The sequence below is a fragment of the Procambarus clarkii genome, chromosome 16 (genome assembly GCF_040958095.1).
Source record: "Procambarus clarkii isolate CNS0578487 chromosome 16, FALCON_Pclarkii_2.0, whole genome shotgun sequence".
In the NCBI taxonomy this organism is placed as follows: domain Eukaryota; kingdom Metazoa; phylum Arthropoda; class Malacostraca; order Decapoda; family Cambaridae; genus Procambarus; species Procambarus clarkii.
Window position 1 is genome coordinate 44,537,783 of NC_091165.1, and position 25,881 is coordinate 44,563,663.

General features: G+C 41.0%; 1 protein-coding gene across 9 annotated transcripts in view; it reads left to right on the forward strand.

The window, feature by feature from the left end:
- Positions 1-25,881, forward strand: part of LOC123760100 (anoctamin-1) — a 320,419-nt gene that overhangs the window by 97,508 nt on the left and 197,030 nt on the right. For all 9 annotated transcript variants that reach the window (XM_069325474.1, XM_069325478.1, XM_069325475.1 and 6 more), the window contains one exon: positions 4,691-4,824. In XM_069325474.1, the coding sequence (XP_069181575.1) occupies positions 4,691-4,824 (134 nt within the window). The remainder of the gene's footprint in view (positions 1-4,690; positions 4,825-25,881) is intronic.

Genomic DNA, 25,881 nt, shown 5'->3' on the forward strand with positions numbered 1-25,881 from the left:
TGTTATTCCAGAAGTTTCTCCATGCCCTTTTGTTCAGTTTCTTTGCTTCCATGCATGTCCTATTATACCATGGATTCTTCTTTTGCTCCTCGGATTTTTCTCTTTGGGCTGGGATGAACCTGTTTACTGCCTCCTGACACTTTTGGGTGACATAGTCCATCATATCTTGTACAGACTTAGCTCTAAGGTCTGTGTCCCAAGGTATTTCCCTTAGGAAACTTCTCATCTCATAATTCCCTTTTCGGTATGCCAGCTTTTTGTTTCCTATTTCTTTTTTGGGGGAGATAATTCCTAGCTTTACCAGGTACTCAAAGTTCAATACACTGTGATCACTCATTCCCAAGAGTGCTTCCATCTTAACTTCCCTTATATCCCACTCATTTAAGGTATATATCAGATCGAGCATTGCTGGTTCATCTTCTCGCATTCTTGTTGGTTCCTTGATGTGCTGGCTTAGAAAGTTTCTTGATGCCACGTCCAGCAGCTTAGCTCTCTATGTTTCTGGTCCTCCAGGCGGGTCTTTGTTCTCCCAATCTATCTTCCCATGGTTGAAGTCTTCCATGATTAGTAGTCCAGATCCATTCCTGCTAGCAACAGAAGCTGCTCTCTCTATTATGTTAATGATGACCATGTTGTTTCTATCATATTCTTGTCTGGGTCTTCTGTCATTTGGTGGTGGATTATATATGACTTCAACTATAATTTTTTGCCCTCCAGTTGTTATTGTATCTGTTGTGTAGTCACTGAAACCTTCACAAACCTGAATAACCATCTCCTCAAAATCCCAGCCTTTTCTTACCAGCAGAGCTACACCAGCACTACCTCTTCCTTCCCTCTCTTTCCTCATAACATAATAGTCCTGTGGGAACGCTGTATTTGTTATGGTTTTCGTTAGTTTTATTTCTGTGAGAGCCATTATGTCTGGGTTTTCCTCTAGTACCCATTCTCCACTTTCATTTGCTTTATTTGTAATTCCATAAATGTTAGTGTACATTGCCATGAGGCTCACTTTCTTCTGTCCCTTCTCAAATCGCCTCCTTGGTGAGTGTTCTGCTGGTGGAGGAAGCTGTTCCATGGGTGTGAGGATTTATGAGGTGGATAACAAGGTCTCAGAGGATACTGGGATGAGGGGTGGGGGGTCAAGTGAAGGGGGAGGGAGGACAGGAAGGCAAAGGGGGGAGGGAGACATGGTGGGAGGAGGGGAGGGATAGAAGGGCAGGGATGGGGTGTGAGGGGAGGGAGATTTGGCTGAGCATTTGAGTGGGGGCAGGGTGGGTTTGGGGTAGGGGGTTTTCTATGAAGAGGAGGGTGGAGCGGGGTTGCCCTCCCCGCTGGTGTTACTGGGTAGCTTGTTGTGGGTTTCCCCCCTCGCCTCTGGGGATGTTGTGTTGGGAGCTGTTATTTCCTGGATTTCCCCTCTTGCCCTGCACTTCTTCCTTGCTTCTGCCATCATGGCTCTCTCCTCCCTCATCATGTCCCTCTGGAGGAATACATTTTTGAATTCTCCCACATATTGCAGGTAGCTCTTCCTTGTTAGTTTTTTTCCTTTGTGTTCTCATTTGCAAACACTATCTTTAACACATGGTCTCGGTCTTTGTTGTACCAGCCTAGCCTGAAAACCTTCTCAATGCTATGTTCAGCCCCCTTCCATGTCTAGTGCCTTCAGTATTTCATTCACTGCCGCTTTGTCCTTATCATTCCACTCTGTGCTATTGGAACCTTCCTGCTCAGTAATACCCACAGCTACCACAGATCTTTTCCTTTCCAGTAGCTGGCTAGTGGAGCGTGCCGCTTCCTGTGAGGTGGCTGCTTTCATGGCTACCTCCATCAATGCAGACATTACTTCAGAGATATTTTTTTTAGCATTTCTGCAAATGTTGCTTTTATTGAGGCATTCTTTTCCAAAATACTATTACCACCTTCTCCCTTGATGATTATCTGAGTCTCAGCATCGATACTGTTCTCTTTGAGGGCTCTAATCTCCTCCTTTGCTGCTCTCAGCTCTTTTTTCAGGTTCCTTATTTCATTCTTCATTTCCTGCATCATTTCCTGCATCTCACTCTTGATGTCCTCCAGAAACTGGGCGAACATTTCCTTCATTTCGTCACCTTGACTTTCCCTGTTCCCTTGTTACCTCAGGCTGTCATGCTTGCCCCGGTTCCTAGTTGTGCAGTGATAGGATTTGTCAGGAGGGCAGATCGGGTTGGGGGGAGAGAGAGAGAGCCCTATTATATCATGCATTCTTCTTTTGCCTCTCGGGGTTTTCCCTTTGGGCCGGAATGAACCTGTTTACTGCCTCCTGACACTTTTGGGTGACATAGTCTATCATATCTTGTACAGACTTAGATTTGAGGTCTGTTTGCCAAGGTTTTTCCCTTAGGAAACTTTTCATCTCCTTATAATTCCCCTTTCAGTATGCCAGCCTTTTGTTTTCTAGTTCTTTTTTTGGGGAGATAATTCCTAGCACTACCAGGTACTCAAAGATCAATATACTGTGATCACTCGTTCCTTAGGGGGCTTCCAACTTAACTTCCCTTATATCCGACTCATTTAGGGTAAATATTAAATCAAGCATAGCTGGTTCATCCTCTCCTCTCATTCTGTCAGTCCCTTGATGTGTTGGCTTAGAAAGTTTTTTGTTGCTACGTCCAGCAGCTTAGCTCTCCATGTGTCCAGTCCTCCATGTGGGTCCCTGTTCTCCCATTCTATCTTCTCGTGGTTCTCTCTCTCTCATAAGTCTAAGTCTCTCATAATTAGTAGTCTGGGTCCATTCCTGTTAGCTACAGAAGCTGCTCTCACTATTATATTGATGGTGGCCATGTTGTTTCGATCACATTCCTGTCTGGGTCTTCTGTCACTTGGTGGGGTGTTTATATATGACTACTACTATAATTTTTTGTCCTCCAATTGCTATGGTACTTGTTATGTAGTCACTGAAATCTACACAGTCCTGAACAACCATCTCTTCAAAACTCCAGCCTTTTCTTATCATCAAAGCTACACCACCTCCTCCTCTTCCTTCTCTCTCTTTCCTCACTACATAGTAGTCTTTTGGGAACACTGCATTTGTTTTGATTTTCGTTAGCTTTGTTTCTGAGTGGTATTATATCTGGGTTTTCTTCTAGTGCCATTCCCCAAGTTCACTTGTTATATTCGTAATTCCATCTATGATATTGTACAATCCTTATCCCATACCCTACCTGTCCCCTTGAACCCCCCCACCCCCACCCCAGAATCCACTGTGACCCTGTTAACCATCTCACAGATCTTCTCATCTATTGAACAGCTTCCTCTGTCAGCAGAACGCTCACTAAGAAGAGGACAAGAGAATGAACAGAAGAAAGTGAGCTTCAAGGCAACGGAGGAAGCTGCTCAATAGGTGTGAAGATCTGTGAAATAGTTAACAGGGTCACAGTGGATTCGGGGGTGTTGGGGGGGGGGTCAAGGGGACAGGTAGGGTATGGGATAAGGAGGTAGGGGGGACATGGTGGATACGGGGTGAGGGGAGGAAGAGGGATAGGGAGGGTATGGGATGAAGGGGGAAGGAAGACAGGGGGGGAAAGGGGGAGGGGGGACTTTGTGGGAATGGGTGAGGGGTGACGGGGTCAGAATAGGGTGGGGAGGGTTGAGTGAGCATTTGGGTGGGGGCAGGTAGGGTGAATGGTAGGGATGATTTCTGTGCAGAGGAGGGTGGCGGTGTTGCCCTCTCCTCTGGCGTTGCTGGGATACTGGTTGTGGGTTCTCCTCTTGCCTCTGGGACTGTTGTGTTGGGGGCTGTGATTTCCTGGTTTGCTCCTCTCTCCCTGTGCTTCCTCCTTGCCTCTGCTGCCCTGGCTTTCTCCTTCTTCTTCCTGTCCCTCTGGAGGAATACCTTTTTGTATTCCTCCACATACTGCAGATGACTCTTCCTTTGTAGAATAACCTCCTTCGTGGTCTCGTTTGCAAACACTATCTTCACCAGGCGGTCTCTGTTCTTGTTGTACCAGCCCAACATGAATACCTTCTCAATGTTTTGTTCAGCCCCTTTCATCCTTAACCCCTTTAGTATCCCATATACTGCCTCTCTGTCCTTGCTATTCCATTCTTGCCTATTGGATCCTTCCTGTTCTTTGATGCCTACAGCTATCACTCTTTCCAGCAGCTGACTGGTGCACCTTGCTGCTTCCTGTGAGGTAGTGCTTGCATGGCTACCTCCCTCACTGTGGCCATTGCTTCTGTGCTCTTTCTCAGTATTTCTGCAAATGTTTCAGGTACAGAGGCATTTCCTTCCAATGCGACAATTCCACCTTGTGTGTTTGTGTGTGTGTGTGTGTACTTACCTAGTTGTATTTACCTAGTTGTGCTTGCGGGGGTTGAGCTCTGGCTCTTTCGTCCCACCTCTCAACTGTCAATCAACTAATGTATAGTTTCCTGAGCCTACTGGGGCTCTATCATTTCTACATTTTAAGCTGCGTATGGAGTCAGCCTCTACCACATCACTTCCTAATGCATTCTATGCATTAGGAAGTGCATGTGGGGGAGGAACTGCATGTGGAAGTTAGTTACATGTCCCAGAAAAAGGTCTAAAACCCACCTGCTGGTGTCTACAAGTCAATAATATCTTCTGTACTCACCTAGTTGAACTTGCGGGGGTTGAGTTTCGGCTCTTTGGTCCCGCCTTTCAACTATCAATCAACAATTTGTGTTTCAGGGAGTGTGTGTGGGTGCGCCAAACAGCTCCACTATCAAGAACAAGGTATTGAAGTATGTTGAGCCGGACGTCAGTGTCAGTGTACCAACCACCAAGACTTGTACAGCCATCTTCTCTCTGAATAAGAAGTATTTGTAAGTTAATACTTTCTTGTAAGTCGCACTCTTTGCAAGCTAGACTCTTAATTCGTGTTCAATCTCCGTTGAAGGTCTACAATGCAATATGATGACCAAACCACACACCAGAAAGTAAAAAAAAAAACTTTTCGGTCAGTCCTGGACCATAATCAGAGGTAGAAAAGAAGAGAGATGTTGTTGTTGTTTAAGATATAGCTACTCAGAACGAAATGTCCATGTAGCACAGGCTATAGTGAGTCCGTAATATAAGAAGAGATGATTGACTGATGAAGATTAAGGCACCCAAGAGCTGGCACGGCCATGAATAGCCCATAAACACAAGAAGAGAGGAAGGTACAGGCAAATTTATGGAAATAGAATGAGGTGAGGAGTAGGTAAGAGAAAAGTATGAATAGAATGAATGTAAGAATAAGGTAAGAATTGGATGCATGTAAAAATAAGAGGCAGGTAAGAAGAACAGGAAACGGAAGAATAAGAAAGGAGGTATGAATAAGCAATAGGGGCAAAGCTTACATCAAGTCAAGAGTGTTAGGAAGGTTGGAGCATTTGAATATGTACTGTGAAAGGGAAGAGTTAACAGCAACAAAGTCAGGACTAAGGTTCATGTTGGGATTGGATTGATGTCCATAGGGAATGGAAAGGATGGGGGAGGTAGAGGGATGGGGAGATGAAATTCAGGAAGAGGATGCGGGTGTAGAGAGAGAGGAGGTTTGAAAGTTCGGTGGCCTGTCCACCATGGGTTGACATTTTTGTATGTGTTGTTTGTTTGCGTATGTGTTATGTTGGGTTGTCAGTACATTGGCTGGGGGGGCTAGTGTTTGTGACCTTGTTGGTGTCCTAAAGCACTAGAGCCGATGGAGTTGGCTGAAGGAGGCTAATCTTAGAAACATCAGGGTAGTTACACTTCTGCCGCCACGACAAATGGTTTTTTGGTTTTATATTTTTTTGTAGGTGTTTTATTTATTTATATATATTTTTTTTTTTTTTTTTTTTTTTATTTTTTTTTTTTTATTTTTTTTTTTTTTTTTTATTTATTTATTTTATTTATTTTTTTTTTTTATTTTTATTTTTTTATTTTATTATTTTTTTCTTTCTTTCTTTATTCTTCATTTGGTGTAGATTGGGTCCGGGATGGGCCACTCATCTCGATCGTCTGGCAGACCGCTTAGTATCTGAGGGCTTGGGAAGGCCTCATCATGGATATGTCTGATCACTTTTTGTTGGAGAGTGATTCTTCTCGTTCTGTGTGGTGGTTCGTGGATCTCGTAGTCGCTGGTGGTGTTTTCTGCTACGAAGGGATCTTCTGGGTCTGGGACATACATGTTCTTCATACGGTACAGCTGTCTTCTGGCCAGGTAGCTGAGCCTAATGTTCATTGGCTTCATGTTGAGCGTCTCATGGATCAGGTCAGTTCTTACCCTGTCCCTCAGAGTCAGGCCCTCTGCAAAGCGAAGTGCTTTGTTTTGTACTCGTTGAATCTTCAACATGTTGGATTTGTTGGTGAGGTTCAGGGGAACGTAGGGGTATTCCAAGCTAGGCCTTATGATCATTCTGTACAGGTGGAGCTTGATGTGGGATGGGGCTTGGTTGAAACGGAAGAGCCTCTCCAGTGAGCCCCGGGCCATCGCTGTCTTCTGGGATACGTACTGGGAGGAGTTGAGTAGCCTGTTGAAGTTGTACCCGAGCACTGTGTTGGAGTTTGAGATGGCTATGGGTTCACCCCTGATTCTTATTCCCCCCTCATTTTCAATAGAGAAGGCCATACAGCCGACAGTGCTTAATTGGATCATGTTGGGAAGGTTGTGTATTAGAGCCGATTCGACAAGATGACGTCTGTGAAGAGTAGAGGCAGGAAAGATTATTTTAGAAGAAAACTAATCTATAGGATGATTAGCGTCCCTAACATGACAGAAAAGACCATAGTTAATATCTGCAGACTTATTTCGTCTTTTGTGTTCCTTAAGTCTCATTTAGTGTACGACCAATTTCATCAAAAATATTGGAGAGGACAAGACGAACAGGAAATAGAGTAGGCAGAAGCAGCAGTAGCAGTATGAACCAGATTACTACGAACAGTGTCAGTTTGTCGAAGGGCGAGCTTTACATCGAGAGGCCGAGGGGTATTAGTGAGATTTTTTAGTTCAGATATGTAGGGAAGGCAGAGCACAGTGCTAGTAGTGTTGGAAACAGGTTTGGGATGAAAGAAATTACGTTTAGCTTGAAAATAGTCACAGTTGATCAAATGTAAGGGTTAACCAAGGCAAGAGAAAGTCATGTAAATAAAAGACATTTGAAAATGAAGAAACTGAGGGTCGCTGATGCATAGAGCGCGGAGGAAGAGAGGGACGGGAATACTTTTGTTAACATTGATGGTAAGAAAAGATGTGAATATACATGCCACTATGCATGAGTTTGCGATAGTCAAAGAAAGAAAACCCGGACACAGAGCTGTGAACATGAACGTCAAGAAAGAAACGGTGGGAATTAGATTATAATACAACTTTGAAGAAGATAGAAGAAGCCAGATTGCTAAGAGAGGAGAGGAGAGGAAAGGTAAAGCTAGAGAAGACTTGGGTTATGAAGGCAAAAAGCAAAAATGTCATCAATATAGCGAAGCCAGAGAGAAGGACGAGTATCAATTGTGAGAAGAAGAACGGTTTCGAAATATTCTATATAGAAAGTGGCAAGACCAGGGGAGAGAGGAAAACCCATAGCGACACCGAAAGTTTGAGAGAAGTATTTTCCGTACAAGTGTGAGATTTTTTTTCTTTGACAATTATCAAAAGAATTAAGTCCTATTAATGTTACGTTAATCGTAACTACCTCGCAAGAGAGGCAGACCTTAAACAGCAAGAGCTGCCAGTGGCAGATATTTAATCTTAAAGCCTAAGATCATAGGACCGCGGGAGGAAACCGCCAGGCGAAACCACCCGGGTAACACCTGTCACTTAGGTCGCTGGCTCCTCCTAGTTGACAACTAATAAAGGGTAGCCGACGGATTCTCACTTCTTATTTATAGAAGTGTGGTGCTGTACAATGGACTCGAGCTTTAGATACAGACTTGATATGAACATAAGCAGGCAAAGCGTTGCAGAACATGATATGTGGGGCAGTAATATTGGAAGGTTTGACGTAAACGACCGTTTTTTATAACAACAACTTATTCACAAAATAAACTAAAACTACTACACAGTGAATTTACGCTACTTTACTGTCACTCCAGTGGCACATTCAAGAACAGCTAATCAACAGCCTGATGGACCCACGGTATCCTTATCCCGTCGTCACTGACTGACTAATGACACTATCTGAACAAAGTGGTGCCCACTGGTGACGCAAGCTTGCAATCAATATTGTCACGGCTTGTCACAGATCTGATCAGTCCAACGAATTACCGCAGCTTAATTACAGCGCAATTGACTCCGATCATAACAGACCGGTCTACCTCTTACGTTAATCAATCAATTAACGACAGCTCGTTAAATCGTTAACACTACGTTAGTCTTCACTTGACAATTCTTCCACTGCGTGAACTTCACTGTGACTGTTGCCTTTACACGTCTCTACGTTAATCACAACAATGTTCAACGAAACAAGTGACCTCGTTAAGTAAATCGTGACCCCCGGTGACGTTAAATTACTTTAATTCTCACGGAATCCTTCACAGTACACAACGCCTTCCACCAAAGACAAACTTGCCTACGGTTTACACATGGTAAAACACAGTACATCACAGTACATCCTTGCCACTCACGGCAAAACTTGTAATTTTTTTTTCTTTTATTTATAAAACACATATATACAATATAAAAACAATTACCAAAGCACTATTGCACAGTAAGTTGGATAGCACACACATGGCTCATAAGAAAATTGAAACAATCAACACAAAACAGGTGATTAAACTACCCATCCCTCAGCACAGAAGGAAAATTACAGTACTGACGAATAAAGGCGTACGATGGGGAACATAAATGAACACAACACAAGGGGAAAGTGTATATCCATCCACCTAACCATGTACAAAACCCATAAAACACTTGAAAACATTAGTAGCATTTTACCTAATGAAAACATTTCCCAAAACGCCCCACTAAACAACACACCTAAGGCATACAAACCGGACACATAATACAAAAACAAAGACCAATTACAAAAAATGCATAAAAGAAAGAAAAGCAATATACAAAAATGACAGTATTAAATTAACAATGTAAAACAGCGTAAACGAATACAAAGCAAATTACTCAGTTTTAAAGCACACAGTTCAGTTACAACACGCAACAGCCAACACAAACATATATATACACATACATATATATATTACATACACATATAGTTTTGTTTTCCTTTTCCATATAAAGTCATGAAATAAATATACATTCAAACCCTAGCAAATACAGAGCCATCTCACACCACCCAAACCTAGGACACGAATAGTATATAGGTAACAGAAGAAATGCACAAATGAGAAGGTACCCACTCAAGGAAAACAGAACACATGTTATGTCAAAGGCCACATATGTACTATGGCAGGGCTTAATAAAAAGTACCCAAGAATCCAAAATGAAACACACATTACACTCCGAACCCGGAGAAAGCATGAATAAAACCAGTAGATAAAACAAGTTAACTATATAACAAAGTCCCCTCAACCGGAAACAATGTAACAGGGGGTCACAGCACCCCTTAAAATACACATATGCACATTAGTACCTGTACCACCCAGAAACTGGGAAAACAGGGAAGCACATCATAGGGACAGGTCATGTTAGGAATCCAGGAAACCATACCTCAAACAAACTCATACACACCCAAACTGTCTCAAATCATAGCACCACAAACATCCGTATGGTACCCCAGCCACAATACCATCATAGTGCTATGCAGCGATACACACAGTGCCGTCCCACAAACCCATCACAAGAAGAAAGGAAGACACACGGACAACAGGTCATGTCGTGCGCAAACCCAGCACACACACACACTCGCACACTCGCACAAATGGAGATTAATCCCACAGCTAAACATTACACATTGACATCATGCCAACAACCAACGTCAAAACAAAACGGAACCCAGAACACTAACAGCCGCCACCTGAAGAGTATAGTACAAACGTACAAACACCTCAGGAGGAGGAAAAAAAAAACCAGAGGCCCAACAAAACCAGAACGACACACACAAAGCAGGAAAAAACAAAATTGATAACCCAGCAACGTCCCTGAACCCTAGGAAACCCTAGACACATGGCAACCGACCTACGGAGCCCAGAGTCCGTCAAACCCACAAAACGAAAGCAAACTACAATCCCAGTACCCCCCCAAAAAAACATGTCATATACTACCCATAACGCACATAAGTATCAGTAAAATGGTCCCCTAACCCTTCCCCAAGCAACCAACGTAATTCCCATTTCGAGTAACGTAACCGACCTTCCAAAAACCCCAACATTCTATCCACTGTATACCCCTCCCGCCTCCCAACCCACACACAATAAAGATAATCCGATAGAACCTAAAGCACAGTATTGCGGACCCTCCTACAAGGAGCCTGAACATCAAACATCAATAAACGTCAAGGGGAAATACAGTACACTAGTAGTGTAAAGTGCGACTAGAACCGCATGCACCATCTGCCCAGGTGGCTCTATAGAGTCAGCTGGGCAGGTGGTGCGCAGGTGTCTAGTCGCACAGGGTTTGGGGGGAATTTCCCGGAAGTTTGGCGCGTGTCGGACGCGTGTGAGCGTTTGGTGTTATGGTATGTGGTCAGGAAAGAGGGGAGGACATGTTGTTGGGGGTGTAGGAGAGTATGTGTGGTATGTAGTAGAGTAAGAAATACAAGGATAAGAGTGGAATAAGAGGAAAGAGTAAATGAATATGTATGTGTGTTTGCCGTAGACTTAATCCTGTGTGAAGATAATAGTTTTGATGATAGTAAGTAAGCTATGTAGAGGCTGAGTGTAGGTGAGAGGGGTCCCAACATAAGGCGGATATGATGTTTGGGGTGGGGGAGGGAGAGAGGGAGGGAGGGAAGGCTAAGGGGAGCTTCCCCTCGTCGTGAGACTGCTCGGGGTCATTTGCGGTTTTGACAAACCATTAGCTCCCCCTACAGGAAGCCGTAAGTGGGAGAGGATGAGAGAGTAGAGTCCAGCAGGAGGGATGTGGTCCATTTGCCTTAATCGTTTTTTCAAGTCTATTTTCTTCGAGTTATGCAGCTGTGTTTGGAGATGCTCCATGAGGGTAATAGTTGGGTCATACATGGTAGGAAGTGTGGAGGAGAAGGAGGAATAGAAAGAGAGAGCAGTCACTCTTAAGTTGTGAATGAGATTAGGCAGCAGTTGGTGGCGAAGGATTGTTTTATGTAACAATGTATGGGAGTGCATAGGTGACAGAGTTGGACGGATGTGAACCCTTACCCTTAAGCGTTTTTCAATGTCCGCAGAGGGGTGTGCGTACTGGCCACTGGTTAGAGGATAACTGAAGAGTCTTTCCAAGTAGTTTGGTTATATCTTCCCCTCCCTTAGGGTACGCAATTACTGCCATTACTTCCTCAGACAGGGCGGAAGTGGTTAGGTATCCATTACCCACTGCGTTTTCGTTAAGGAAGGGGAGATGTAGCTACGGTCAGCGACTCCGTCTCTCTCTCTGTCTCTCTCTATATCTCTCTATATCTCTCTCTCTATATATCTCTCTCTCTCTATCTATATCTCTCTCTGTCTCCATCTATATCTCTCTCTCTCTCTATCTCTCTCTCTATATCAATCTCTATATCTGTCTCTCTATATCTCTCTCTCTATATCTCTCTCTCTCTATCTCTCTCTCTCTATATCTCTCTCTCTCTCTCTCTCTCTCTCTCTCTCTCTCTCTCTCTCTCTCTCTCTCTCTCTCTCTCTCTCTCTCTCTCTCTCTCTCTCTCTCTCTCTCTCCTCTCTCTCTCTCTCTCTCTCTCTCTCTCTCTCCCTCTCTCTCTCTCTCTCTCTCTCTCTCTCTCTCTCTCTCTCTCTCTCTCTCTCTCTCTCTCTCTCTCTCTCTCTCTCTCTCTCTCTCTCTCTCCAGATCATTTAATAGTTGGGGGGAAAGTAACATCATTTCCTTTCTCCTGCTGCCACTGTTCACGTATCTTTTTCCATTTCACTTAGACTGACAGGGCACCAGAGGATGGACGACTATTGTCAATTTTCGAGCCCCCATCTCTCTCACCCTTACAACCTTGTAAGGTAACACGACCAACATGATGACATCGTTCTTTGCTCAAATATCATTAATGTAACGTGATCAATATAGTAACTTCGTTCTTTCCCCCAAATAACATTTTAAGAGTAACGAGCAACTTTCTGTCCGATGTCTGAATAATGAAATGTAAACCATGTTTAGCCATTACATCCAAACACAATAAAATATTACCACAAGCTTGTTTAGTTCATGTATCACATAACGTAACGTAGCGTTTATTCAACAACTGATAGACATAGCATAATATAGCTTCATATTCTCTGAGGTAAAACAAACATACACATCACGGTCAGTCCTCGCTATACCTCAAACGCGCCGTTCATTCTCTCTCCCTTAGGTGTGCAATGTTCCACACATACAAATTCCAAGCAAAGTAAACATATATATACGACAATATGGAAAACACAGTCTTGATACTATTATTAAATTGACTTGTTCATTATCCCCGAGTTCAAGGCTCTCTCTCTTAAGACCTACATCATCCAAATGTAAACACCAATCGATGAGAATAAGACCGGGTGAGTCAATAGTGAAATAGCTCTGGGCTATGTCTATTTTCAGTTCTTGTAACACAGTCAATTTAGCGTAATGGGGAAAACAGACTTTCTACTGCTTACATAATTAGCATTTGAAAATGTATGCAAGTCTAGACAATCTCCTATAGCCCTTACATTCTAAACACAAATAAAATATTAGCACACGCTTGCATCGCATTATATCATCATTAAGTAACGTGCAGATCAACTTTCTGGCTGTTGTCCGAATATCATTATTGAAATGTGAACCACATTTAGCCAATCACAATATCTCCATTACATCTCATAGCATATGAATATTACGGTATTCCAGTTTTAGCCCTCTGTAACACATTGTAACGTAACGTGGAAATCATCATCATCATCATATTTCTACAGACCAAATATCATTTTTAAATGAAAGTACGACTTAGCCCTTCTCCATTACATCTCTTACCATATAAATATTGGCCTCTACCCGTTTTAGCCCTCTGTAACACAATGTAACGTAACGTAACGTAACGCAAATCAACTTTTTGCAGTCCAAAATGTCATTTTTAAATGGAAGTATGACTTAGTCCATCTCCATTACATCTCTTACCATATAAATATTGGCCTCTACCCGTTTTAGCCCTCTGTAACGCAATGTAACGTAACGTAACGTAACGCAAATCAACTTTTTGCAGTCCAAAATGACATTTTGAAACGAAAAGTGAGGGTTAGTCCATCTCCATTACATCTCTTGCCATATAAATATTGGTGTCTACCAGTTTTAGACCCTGTAACACATTGTAACGTAACGTGGAAATCATCATCATCATCATCATATTTCTACAGACCAATATCATTTTTAAATGAAAGTATGACTTAGTCCATCTTCATTACATCTCTTACCATATAAATATTTGGCGTCTACCAGTTTTAGCCCTCTGTAACACAATGTAACGTAACGTAACGTAACGCAAATCAACTTTTTGCAGTCCAAAATGTCATTTTTAAATGAAAGTATGACTTAGTCCAACTTCATTACATCTCCTACCATATAAATATTGGCGTCTACCAGTTTTAGCCCTCTGTAACACAATGTAACGTAACGAAACGCAAATCAACTTTTTGCAGTCCAAAATGTCATTTTTGAATGAAAGTATGACTTAGCCCATCTCCATTACATCTCTTACCATACAAATATTGACCTCTACCAGTTTTAGCCCTCTGTAACACAATGTAACGTAACGTAACGTAACGCAAATCAACTTTTGCAGTCCAAAATGACATTTTTAAATAAAAGTATGACTTAGTCCATCTCCATTACATCTCCTTCCATATGAATATTACAGACTACCAGTTTTAGCCCTCTGTAACACAATGTAACATAACGTGGAAAATCAACTTTGTCGGATGACCGAATAACATTATTGAAAATGACATCCATGTTTAGCCATTACATCCAAACACAAGAAAAATATTACCGCTTTTCTTGATAAACTTATATGTGGAGATCATATCTCCAGAGTCCACACAATAAGCCACACATCACACATCTTCTGTTTTCAAATCACAGCTCGCATCTAATTTAATGTTATTTTTTTTGCAGAAACTATGTTTTGAGAATATGCTCAATGTCAGCAATTACTATTCGTAGCATCAAACTCCTTTCAGTCAACAAAAACAAGCAGAGGTGCCGCATAAACCACTAAAGATTTGATGTATGCAAGGTACATCATTTTTGACAATTCTGTCGCCGACTCACCTTAGCGAGATGAGTGTGCGCAACAGTATCCGAGCACTCTTAATAATTTTATTCAAGCACTGTTAACATAGCATAATGTAAGATTTTTTTCACATTTCATATCGCGTGTGTAGATTAGAGAGAGAAGGCAAACATAGCTTGCAGCTAGTCAAAACTTATCATAACAGATATGATTTCACAGAGTTTTCAACCTTTGCCAGTTTTTCAATGTTTTCTCTTCACTCGTGCTAAGTAAGTCAGACAAAATGTGACATTTCATTTCATTATTACCCATTCAATATGCTATTAGCTAGATAGTCAAAACATATAACAAGCATTATTTCACAGGAATTTTTTTCTAGCAAATATGATTCCTTTAAGCAGTTCAACACATCAAACACCAGCAGTCCGCCCTTTAGTCAATAATCATCTTTTACAATATTTCTTGACTAAAATAGTACTCCAAAACATAAGTGGTAATTTTTATTCTCACTGTCGCACTATAGTCAATAATTTGTTTTGCAGAGTGACAAGTTATGCCTAATGACGAGATTTCACGGTGAGCATAGTTTAAGAGAGTTCACACTGTATTAATTACGGTCATGGATATCTTATGTTATGTTTATGAAGATCATTACTTCTTATTTTTAATATTTTTCTTGCCCCCCAGCTTTTCAGTCGTCTCTTATTCTTTTTCAAATAAAGTTTGCTTACTGTTTTCGAGTAAATTGGCTTCGCATTACATATATTAATCAATTTTCAAATTCAGTTCAGTTTCTTTTCAATATCACAGCTTTGTTGTCCCCCTGCCAGTATCTAGTTCAAGACCTCTTATTATCAATGTCATTTCAATATCACAAACCAGTCAGGACCTAGGGTCCCGACTCGGACCGCAGGTCCGGTTTGGAGTGGAGACGGGTTCAAGTAAAAAATGGGCACACAGGAAATGATTTCGACGTTCAGTAAACACTTACCGAGTGGATAACTGAATGACCGGCAGCCCAATACGGGGTTGATGATAGTATTTAATTTAAGATTGTGAAACTTAAAACTAAATGCTCACACGTGTGATAATTATAATTTCCACGTTCAGTTAACACTCACTGAGATGTAAACTGAAAGACTAAGCCAGCTAATGCATAGTTGATGATGATAGTAATATTTTAAGATTGAGAAACTTTAAACTAAATGACCACACATGTAGCGATTTTGCATTCAGTAAACACTTACTGAGTTTGTAAACTGAATGCCGGTGCCGGCCAATACAAGGTTTGTGATAGTAATATTTTATTTTTTATTGACGATGGAGAAACTTAAAACTAAAAAATTAGGTCACATGGAGGGATATCTATGTTCAGTAAACTGTTACTGAGTTGAAAACTGAATGCCGGAGCCTGTCAATACAAGGTTTGTGATAGTAATATTTTATTTTTCTACGATGGAGAAACTTTAAACTAAAAATTAAGGTCACATGGAGGGATATCTATGTCCAGTAAAGAGTTACTGAGTTGTAAACTGAATGGTTGAGACACCCAATACCTGGTTGATGATAATAGTATTTCACGATGGAAAAACCTTATCCTAAACTAAAAATGAGCTCACATGAAGTGATTTTCACTTACTGAGTTGTTAACTGAATGTCTGAGCTATCCAATACATAGTTGGCGATAGTAGTATTAATTCAAGATGGAAAAATTTAAACTAAACTAAAATGAGCGCACATGAAGTGATTCTCACGTTCATTAAACACTTACTACGTTGTTAACTGAATGTCTGAGACATCCAATACATGGTTGATGATAGCAGTATTAATGACATTGATAATAAGAGGTCTTGAACTAGATACTGGCAGGGGGACAACAAAGCTGTGATATTGAAAAGAAACTGAACTGAATTTGAAAATTGATTAATATATGTAATGTGAAGCCAATCTACTGGAAAACAGTAAGCAAACTTTATTTGAAAAAGAATAAGAGACGACTGAAAAGCTGGGGGGCAAGAAAAATGTTAAAAATAAGAAGTAATGATCTTCATAAACATAACATAAGATATCCATGACCGTAATTAATACAGTGTGAACTCTCTTAAACTATGCTCACCGTGAAATCTCGTCATTAGGCATAACTTGTCACTCTGCGAAACAAATTATTGACTATAGTGCGACAGTGAGAATAAAAATGACCACTTATGTTTTGGAGTGCTATTTTAGTCAAGAAATACTGTAAAGGATGATTATTGACTAAAGGGAATTTCGCGGACTGCTGGTGTTTGATGTGTAGAACTGCTTAAAGGAAGCATATTTGCTAGAAAAAATTCCTGTGAAATAATGCTTGTTATATGTTTTGACTATCTAGCTAATAGCATATTGCCTGGCTAATAATGAAATGAAATGTCACATTTTGTCTGACACACTTAGCACAAGTGAAGAGAAAACATTGAAAAACTGGCAAAGGCTGAAAACTCTGTGAAGTCATATCTGTTATGATAAGTTTTGACTAGCTGCAAGCTATGTTTTGCCTTCTCTCTCTAATCTACACACGCGATATGAAATGTGAAAAAAAATCTTACATTATGCTATGTTAACAGTACTTGAATAAAATTATTAAGAGTGCTAGGGTACTGTTGCGCGCAGTCATCTCGCTAAGGTGTGTCGGCGACAGAATTGTCAAAAATGATGTACCTTGCATACATCAAATCTTTAGTGGTTTATGCGACACCTCTGCTTGTTTTTTTGATGACTGAAAGGAGTTTGATGATACGAATAGTAATTGCTGACATTGAGCATATTCTCAAAACATAGTTTCTGCAAAAAAAAAAAATAATATTAAATTAGATGCGAGCTGTGATTTGAAAACAGAAGATGTGTGATGTGTGGCTTATTGTGTGGACTCTGGAGATATGATCTCCACATATAAGTTTCTCAAGAAATGCGGTAATATTTTTCTTTGTGTTTGGATGTAATGGCTAAACATGGATGTCATTTTCAATAATGTTATTTGGTCATCCGACAAAGTTGATTTTCCACGTTATGTTACATTGTGTTACAGAGGGCTAAAACTGGTAGACCGTAATATTCATATGGTAGGAGATGTAATGGAGATGGAGTAAGTCATACTTTCATTTAAAAATGACATTTTGGACTGCAAAAGTTGATTTGCGTTACGTTACGTTACGTTACATTGTGTTACAGAGGGCTAAAACGGGTAGAGGCCAATATTTATATGGTAAGAGATGTAATGGAGATGGGCTAAGTCATACTTTCATTTAAAATTGACATTTTGGACTGCAAAAGTTAATTTGCGTTACGTTACGTTACGTTACATTGTGTTACAGAGGGCTAAAACGGATAGAGGCCAATATTTATATGGTAAGAGATGTAATGGAGATGGGCTAAGTCGTACTTTCATTTAAAAATGTCATTTTGGACTGCAAAAGTTGATTTGCGTTACGTTATGTTACGTTACATTGTGTTACAGAGGGCTAAAACGGGTAGAGGCCAATATTTATATGGTAAGAGATGTAATGAAGATGGAATAATTCATACTTTCATTTAAAAATTACATTTTGGACTGCAAAAAGTTGATTTGCGTTACGTTACGTTACGTTACGTTACATTGTGTTACAGAGGGCTAAAACTGGTAGACGCCAATATTTATATGGTAAGAGATGTAATGGAGATGGACTAAGTCATACTTTCATTTAAAAATGTTATTTGGTCTGTAGAAATATGATGATGATGATGATGATTTCCACGTTACGTTGCAATGTGTTACAGGGGCTAAAACTTGGAGACACCAATATTTATATGGTAACAGATGTAATGGAGATGGACTAAGCCTCACTTTTGTTTCAAAATGACATTTTGGACTGCAAAAAGATGATTTGCGTTACGTTACGTTACGTTACATTGTGTTACAGAGGGGTAAAACTGGTATACCGTAATATTCATATGGTAAGAGATGGACTAAGTCATACTTTCATTTTAAAATGACGTTTTGGACTGCAAAAAGTTGATTTGCGTTACGTTACGTTACGTTACATTGTGTTACAGAGGGGTAAAACTGGTATACCGTAATATTCATATGCTATGAGATGTAATGGAGATATTGTGTTTGGCTAAATTGGGTTCACATTTCAATAATGATATTCGGACAACAGTCAGAAAGTTGATCTCCACGTTACTTAATGATGATATAATGCGATGCAAGCGTGTGCTAATATTTTATTTGTGTTTAGAATGTAAGGGCTATAGGAGATTGTCTAGACTTGCATACATTTTCAAATGCTGATTATGTAAGCAGTAGAAAGTCTGTTTTCCCCTTTATGCTACATTGACTGTGTTACAAGAACTGAAAATAGATATAGTCCAGAGCTATTACACTATCGACTCACCTAGTCTTATTCTCATCGATTGGTGTTTACATTTGGATGATGTAGGTCTTAAGAGAGACAGCCTTGAACTCGGGGATAATGAACAAGTCAATTTAATAATAGTATCAAGACTGTGTTTTTCCATATTGTCGTATATATGTTTACTTTGCTTGGAATTTGTATGTGTGGAACATTGCACACCTAAGGGAGAGAGAATGAACGGCGCGTTTGAGGTATAGCGAGGACTGACCGTGATGTGTATGTTTTTTTTACCACAGTGAATATGAAGCTATATTATGCTATGTCTATCAGTTGTTGAATAAACGCTACGTTACGTTATGTGATACATGAACTAAACAAGCTTGTGGTAATATTTTATTGTGTTTGGATGTAATGGCTAAACACGGTTTACATTTCATTATTCAGACATCGGACAGAAAGTTGCTCGTTACTCTTAAAATGTTATTTGGGCAAAGAACGAAGTTAGTATATTGATCACGTTGCATTAATGATATTTGAGCAAAGAACGATGTCATCATGTTGGTCATGTTACCTTACAAGGTTATAAGGGTGTGAGTGATGGGGGCTCGAAAATTGACATTAGTCGTCCATCCTCTGGTGCGCTGTCAGTCTAAGTGAAATGGAAAAAGATACGTGAACAGCGGCAGCAGGAGAAAGGAAATGATGTTACTTTCCCCCAACTATTAAATGATCTGGAGAGAGAGAGAGAGAGAGAGAGAGAGAGAGAGAGAGAGAGAGAGAGAGAGAGAGAGAGAGAGAGAGAGAGAGAGAGATATAGAGAGAGATATAGAGAGAGATAGATATAGAGAGATAGATATAGAGACAGATATAGAGATTGATATAGAGAGAGAGATAGAGAGAGAGATATAGATAGAGAGAGAGATATATAGAGAGATAGATATAGAGACAGATATAGAGATTGATATAGAGAGAGAGATAGAGAGAGATATATAGATAGAGAGAGATATAGATAGAGAGAGAGAGATATAGAGAGATATATATAGAGAGAGAGATATGGAGAGATATAGAGAGAGAGACAGAGAGACGGAGTCGCTGACCGTAGCTACATCTCCCCTTCCTTAAAGAAACGCAGTGGGTAATGGATACCCAACCACTTCCGCCGTGTCTGAGGAAGTAATGGCAGTCATTGCGTACCCTCCGGGAGGGGAAGATATAACCAAACTACTTGGAAAGACTCTTCAGTTACCCTCTAACCAATGGCCAGTACGCACACCCCTCCGCGGACATTGAAAAACGCTTAAGGGTAATGGTTCGCATCCATCCAACTCTGTCACCTATACACTGCCATACATTGTTACATAAAACAATCCTTCGCCACCAACTGTTGACTCATCTCATTCACAACTTAAGAGTGACTGCTCTCTCTTTCTCTTCCTCCTTCTCCTCCACACTTCCTACCATGTATGACCAAACTATTACCCTCATGGAGCATCTCCAAACACAGCTGCATAACTCGAAGAAAATAGACTTGAAAAAACGATTAAGGCAAATGGACCATATCCCTCCTGCTGGACTCTACTCTCTCATCCTCTCCCACTTACGGCTTCCTGTAGGGGGAGCTAATGGTTTGTCAAAACCGCAAATGACCCCTGAGCAGTCTCACGCCGAGGGGGACCTCCCCTCACCCTTCCATCCCTCCCTCCCTCCCTCCCTCTCCCCTCCCTCCACCTCAAACAACATAAGAGACTATGTTGGGACCCCTCTCACCTACACTCAGCCTCTACATAGCTTACTTACTATCATCAAAACTATTATCTTCACACAGGATTAAGTCTACGGCAAACACACATACATATTCATTTACTCTTTCCTCATATTCCACTCTTATCCTTGTATTTCTTACTCCACCACATAGCCCACATACTCTCCTACAACCCCAACAACATCTCCTCCCCTCTTTCCTGACCACATACCCTAACACAGGACGCTCACACGCGTCCGACACGCGCTAAACTTCCGGGAAATTCCCCCCAAACCCTTTGTGACTAGATAGACGCGCCACACCTGCCCAGCTGGCACTCAAGAGTGCCACCTGGGCAGATGGCGCGCGTCGCTCTAGTCGCACTTTACCCTACTTACACTGACCAGCAAAAACGCACAAGCGTCCTATTCAACCAATCCACCAACCTCGCCCGACCAGGCAAAAATAAAACACATGAAACACAGTCTCCAGCCCCCCACAAAGGTCACACCCAGCACTATCCTTAATCCCCAACCTCAGTAGCCGCTCGTTAGTCGCAAGCGACTCGTGTAAATACCGGTACAGGAATTCCCTCTGCGACGGAGCTAGAAACTTCAAATGGAGCAATTGCCACACCACCATCCAATCAAAAAGAGGAAACGAGTCTTCCACAGCAGGGGCGACAAAAGGACGCAAATTCCTCATACACCCTCCGACACGTAGAAAACAAGAACCCCTCCTCACGACAAAGCCTCCGGAGGACATCAATTGCACAAGAATAAAAGGGAGGCGATAGAAATGCAATCTCTCTACACAAGGGTAACCTCAACAGAGAATTTACATGCATCGTACAATAATATAACCCCAGAGAGAACACACCGTCCCCAAAGAGCCCCTTCCTAAACGAGACAAAAAATATTGCCAACGCCTTATAGTATACATCGAACAATCCAATCCCGCCTCGCAATTTTGGCAAACAAAGCATAGACCTACGTATCGGACAATACCTCCCACCCCCACATGTATCGAAAAAAAACCTTATTAATGGCCAATGCAAACTGCCGACTCAACGGAAAGGTATGAGCCATGTACCAAACTTTGGACAGAACCTTGCAGTTAAGTAGCAGCCCCATCTGAAACAAAGTCAACCTCCTCCCATACAAACATGAAATTGAACCCAAAACTCTTCTAGAGACTGCCTCCCAATTCTCCTGCAAGGACATCGCATACGTTTTACACCACCGGATGCCAAGAGTCTGAATCGAGTCCACAACCGGGAACCAAGAACCCCTCCCCCCCACGAAGGCCGAGAAGCACAGGCACCAAGCCCCATCATACAAGATTTCTCCCGATTTAGCACCGCCCCCGTCGCCCGATGAAACCGAGCCAGTACATCCTGCACCACAAGAACTGACTCCTCCGTGGAGACAAACACAGTCGTGTCGTCCGCATACCCTACAACGGGTACCAGCAAACCATTCGGGAGACGCGGCGGCACAAGAGAATGATGGGTCCGCAAAGCCAGATACAGAGGTTCCTGAAACAGAATAAACAGGATCATAGAAAGGGGGCAACCTTGCCAGACCGACCTGCCAAGGAAAAAGGGGGCACTCAATACACCGTTAATACAAACACTACTCTTGCAACCCCTATACAGCATTCTGACCCAAGAGACAAACTGCGGCCCAATCCCAACCCTCTCCATCACCTGAAACACAAAACTCATATCCACCCTATCAAAAGCCTTGGATCAATCTAAATTTACCATGGCCGATGGAACAACATTATCCGAAAGATAATAAATCATATCCCTCATCAAATTACTGCAGTAGACAATCGACCTACCCGGAACACCACAAAACTGCCCCGGTGAAATACACTTCCCCAAAACCAACCGAAGCCTATTCGCCAGTGTCATGGAAAGGATTATATAATCCTGGTTCAGGAGAGACAACGGTCTCCAATTTGAGAGTAGCTGCACATCCCCAGATTTCGGCAGGAGACGAATAATACCAAATGACTGTGACCCACTAATAACACCATTCCTCAGGCTATACCGCACCACCTCTGAGAAGTCCGACCCAATCACCCCCCATAAAAACTTATAAAATTCCGCCGGCAACCCATCAGACCCAGGCGCCTTCCCATTCGCTAAATCCCGAACCACCTCCCAAATCTCCCTATCCGTAAACTTTCTCAGTAATGGCACATTGTCCTCAACAGACAACACATTCTGGCAAAAACTAAGAAAATGCTCACAATCAGCCGACATACACTCAACCTTCCTATACAAACCCTCCAACTCTTCCCGAACATAACACACCAACCCATCAGTATTAGTGAGGACCGTTCCATCTACCCTACGAATACAAGTCATAACGGTAGAGTACCTAGGAGATGTAACCTTACCCAATAAGTGGGCAGAGACTTTCTCACCCTCTACACGCTCAGACGTCAATAGACGGATATGGATATCCTGAGCCACCTCATCCCGCAACCCATTTATACATCTCTTCAGCAATACAATCTCATCATACCTATCCAAACCCTGGTCCATGAGCCCATAAAGCTGACGCAATCGAGCCTGCAACAAATTCAAAAGACCATACCGTTCCGCTGCAAGACGCTTCAAGAAACGAACAAAGAAACGTTTGCACCCCACCTTACACCAGTCCCACCAATCTAGCAAAGACACAAAATCAACTTTCCGCAGTTGAACGCGTTTCTTAATAACATATTACATTTTCAAAGACTTTTAGTTTACACACACACACAACTATAACCTGCAAACACTAAACAGAGTTCTTACTATGCAATGAGCATTTTGGGTGAGGTGATATGTTGCAACAGTTTTGAATGAGGTGCACAAAACTTTCAACACAGGACAGAACACGAAACAATGGGTATTAATTGGGTAAATTGAAGGTAAGAATGGAAGTAACTGCAGAGGGCCTATTGGCCCATATTTCTTGATGCTTCTATATTGGAGCGAAGTCTTGAAGTGCGTAGAATATAGTTGTGCATTAATTGGCTGTTCATTGCTGGTGTTGACTTCTTGATGTGAAGTTCCTCGCAGATGTCAAGCCGCCTGCTATCGCTGTATCTATCGATGATGCCTGTGTTGTTTGCAAAGATTTCTCTGGTGATGGTCTGGTTGTGGGAAGAGATTATATGTTCCTTAATGGAGCCCTGTTTCTTATGCATCATTAATCGCCTGGAAAGAGATGTTGTTGTCTTGCCTATATTCTGAGTTCTTTGAGGCTTACAATACCCAAGTGGGCATTTGAAGGCATAGAAGATGTTGGTCTCTTAAAGCGTTCTGCTTTGTGTCTGGAGAGTTTTTCATGAGTATGTTGGCCGTTTTCTTGGTTTTATAGTAAATCGTCAATTGTATCTTCTGATTTTTGTCTGAAGGGATAACGTTTCTATTAACAATATCTTTAAAGACCCTTTCCTTCTTTTATGAGCTGTGGAAAAGAAGTTCCTGTAAAATAGTCTAATAGGGGGTACAGGTGTTGTGTTAGTTGTCTCTTCATCTCTTGTCAGTTGTCTCTTGAAGACACAACTAACATTATATATATATATATATATATATATATATATATATATATATATATATATATATATATATATATATATATATATATATATATATATATATATATATATATTATTGAATATGACCGAAAAAGTAAGATTAATAATTCTAACACGAATTTTCTCAATCTTTCGTACATTACGCTTCACTGTTGGAGGAAAATCAAAAATCAATTCTCCAAAATTCATTTTTATTTCTAGTCTGACGCGACACGGGCGCGTTTCGTAAAACTTATTACATTTTCAAAGACTTTAGTTCACAAATACACAACTGAATAGAACTTACGTATCTCCGATTTTATATCTACATTTGAGTGAGGTGGAAGGGGTGATGTGGCATTAACACAAGACAGAACAAAATGTGGTATTAATAGGGTATTAATTTCATCAACACAAGACAGAACAAGGGTATTAATAGGGAATTAATTTCATCAACACAAGACAGAACACGAAACAATGGATATTGAATAGAAGTGTTTGTAGAAAGCCTATTGGTCCATATTTCTTGACGCTTCTATATTGGAGCGCAGTCTTGAGGTGGGTAGAATATAGTTGTGCAATAATTGGCTGTTGATTGCTGGTGTTGACTTCTTGATGTGTAGTGCCTCGCAAACGTCAAGCCGCCTGCTATCGCTGTATCTATCGATGATTTCTGTGTTGTTTACTAGGATTTCTCTGGCGATGGTTTGGTTGTGGGAAGAGATTATATGTTCCTTAATGGAGCCCTGTTGCTTATGCATCGTTAAACGCCTAGAAAGAGATGTTGTTGTCTTGCCTATATACTGGGTTTTTTGGAGCTTTCAGTCCCCAAGTGGGCATTTGAAGGCATAGACGACGTTAGTCTCTTTTAAAGCGTTCTGTTTTGTGTCTGGAGAGTTTCTCATGAGTAGGCTGGCCGTTTTTCTGGTTTTATAGTAAATCGTCAGTTGTATCCTCTGATTTTTGTCTGTAGGGATAACGTTTCTATTAACAATATCTTTCAGGACCCTTTCCTCCGTTTTATGAGCTGTACGAAAGATTGAAAAAATTCGTGTTAGAATTATTAATCTTACTTTTTCGGTCATATTTAATAATATATGTCTACAGGAAAGACTGCTACCAAAATATACTAATATATATATATATATATATATATATATATATATATATATATATATATATATATATATATATATGTCGTACCTAGTAGCCAGAACGCACTTCTCACCCTACTATGCAAGGCCCGATTTGCCTAATAAGCCAAGTTTTCATGAATTAATTGTTTTTCCACTACCTAACCTACCTAACCTAACCTAACCTAACTTTTTGGGCTACCTAACCAAACCTAACCTATAAAGATAGGTTAGGTTAGGTTAGGTAGGGTTGGATAGGTTCGGTCATATATCTACGTTAATTTTAACTCCAATTAAAAAAAATTTACCTCCTACATAATGAAATGGGTCGCTTTATCATTTCATAAGAAAAAAATTTGAGAAAATATATTAATTCAGGAAAACTTGGCTTATTAGGCAAATTTGGCCTTGCATAGTAGGCTGAGAAGTGCGTTCTGGCTACTAGGTACGACATATATATATATATATATATATATATATATATATACTCTATTTGATGAGGTGACATGGTACAAAAGTTTTGGGTGAGGTGACAAACACAAGACAGAACACGAAACAATGGGTATAAATTGGATAAGTGAACATATGAATGGAAGTAACTGCAGAAGGCCTATTGGCCCATACTTCCTCTTGCTGCTTTCATATTGGTTCCGGGTCTTGAAGTTGGTAGAATGTAGTTGTGCATTAATTGGATGTTGATTGCTGGTGTTGACTTTTTGTTGTGCAGTTCCTCGCTGATATCAAGCCGCCTGCTATCGCTGTACCTATCGCT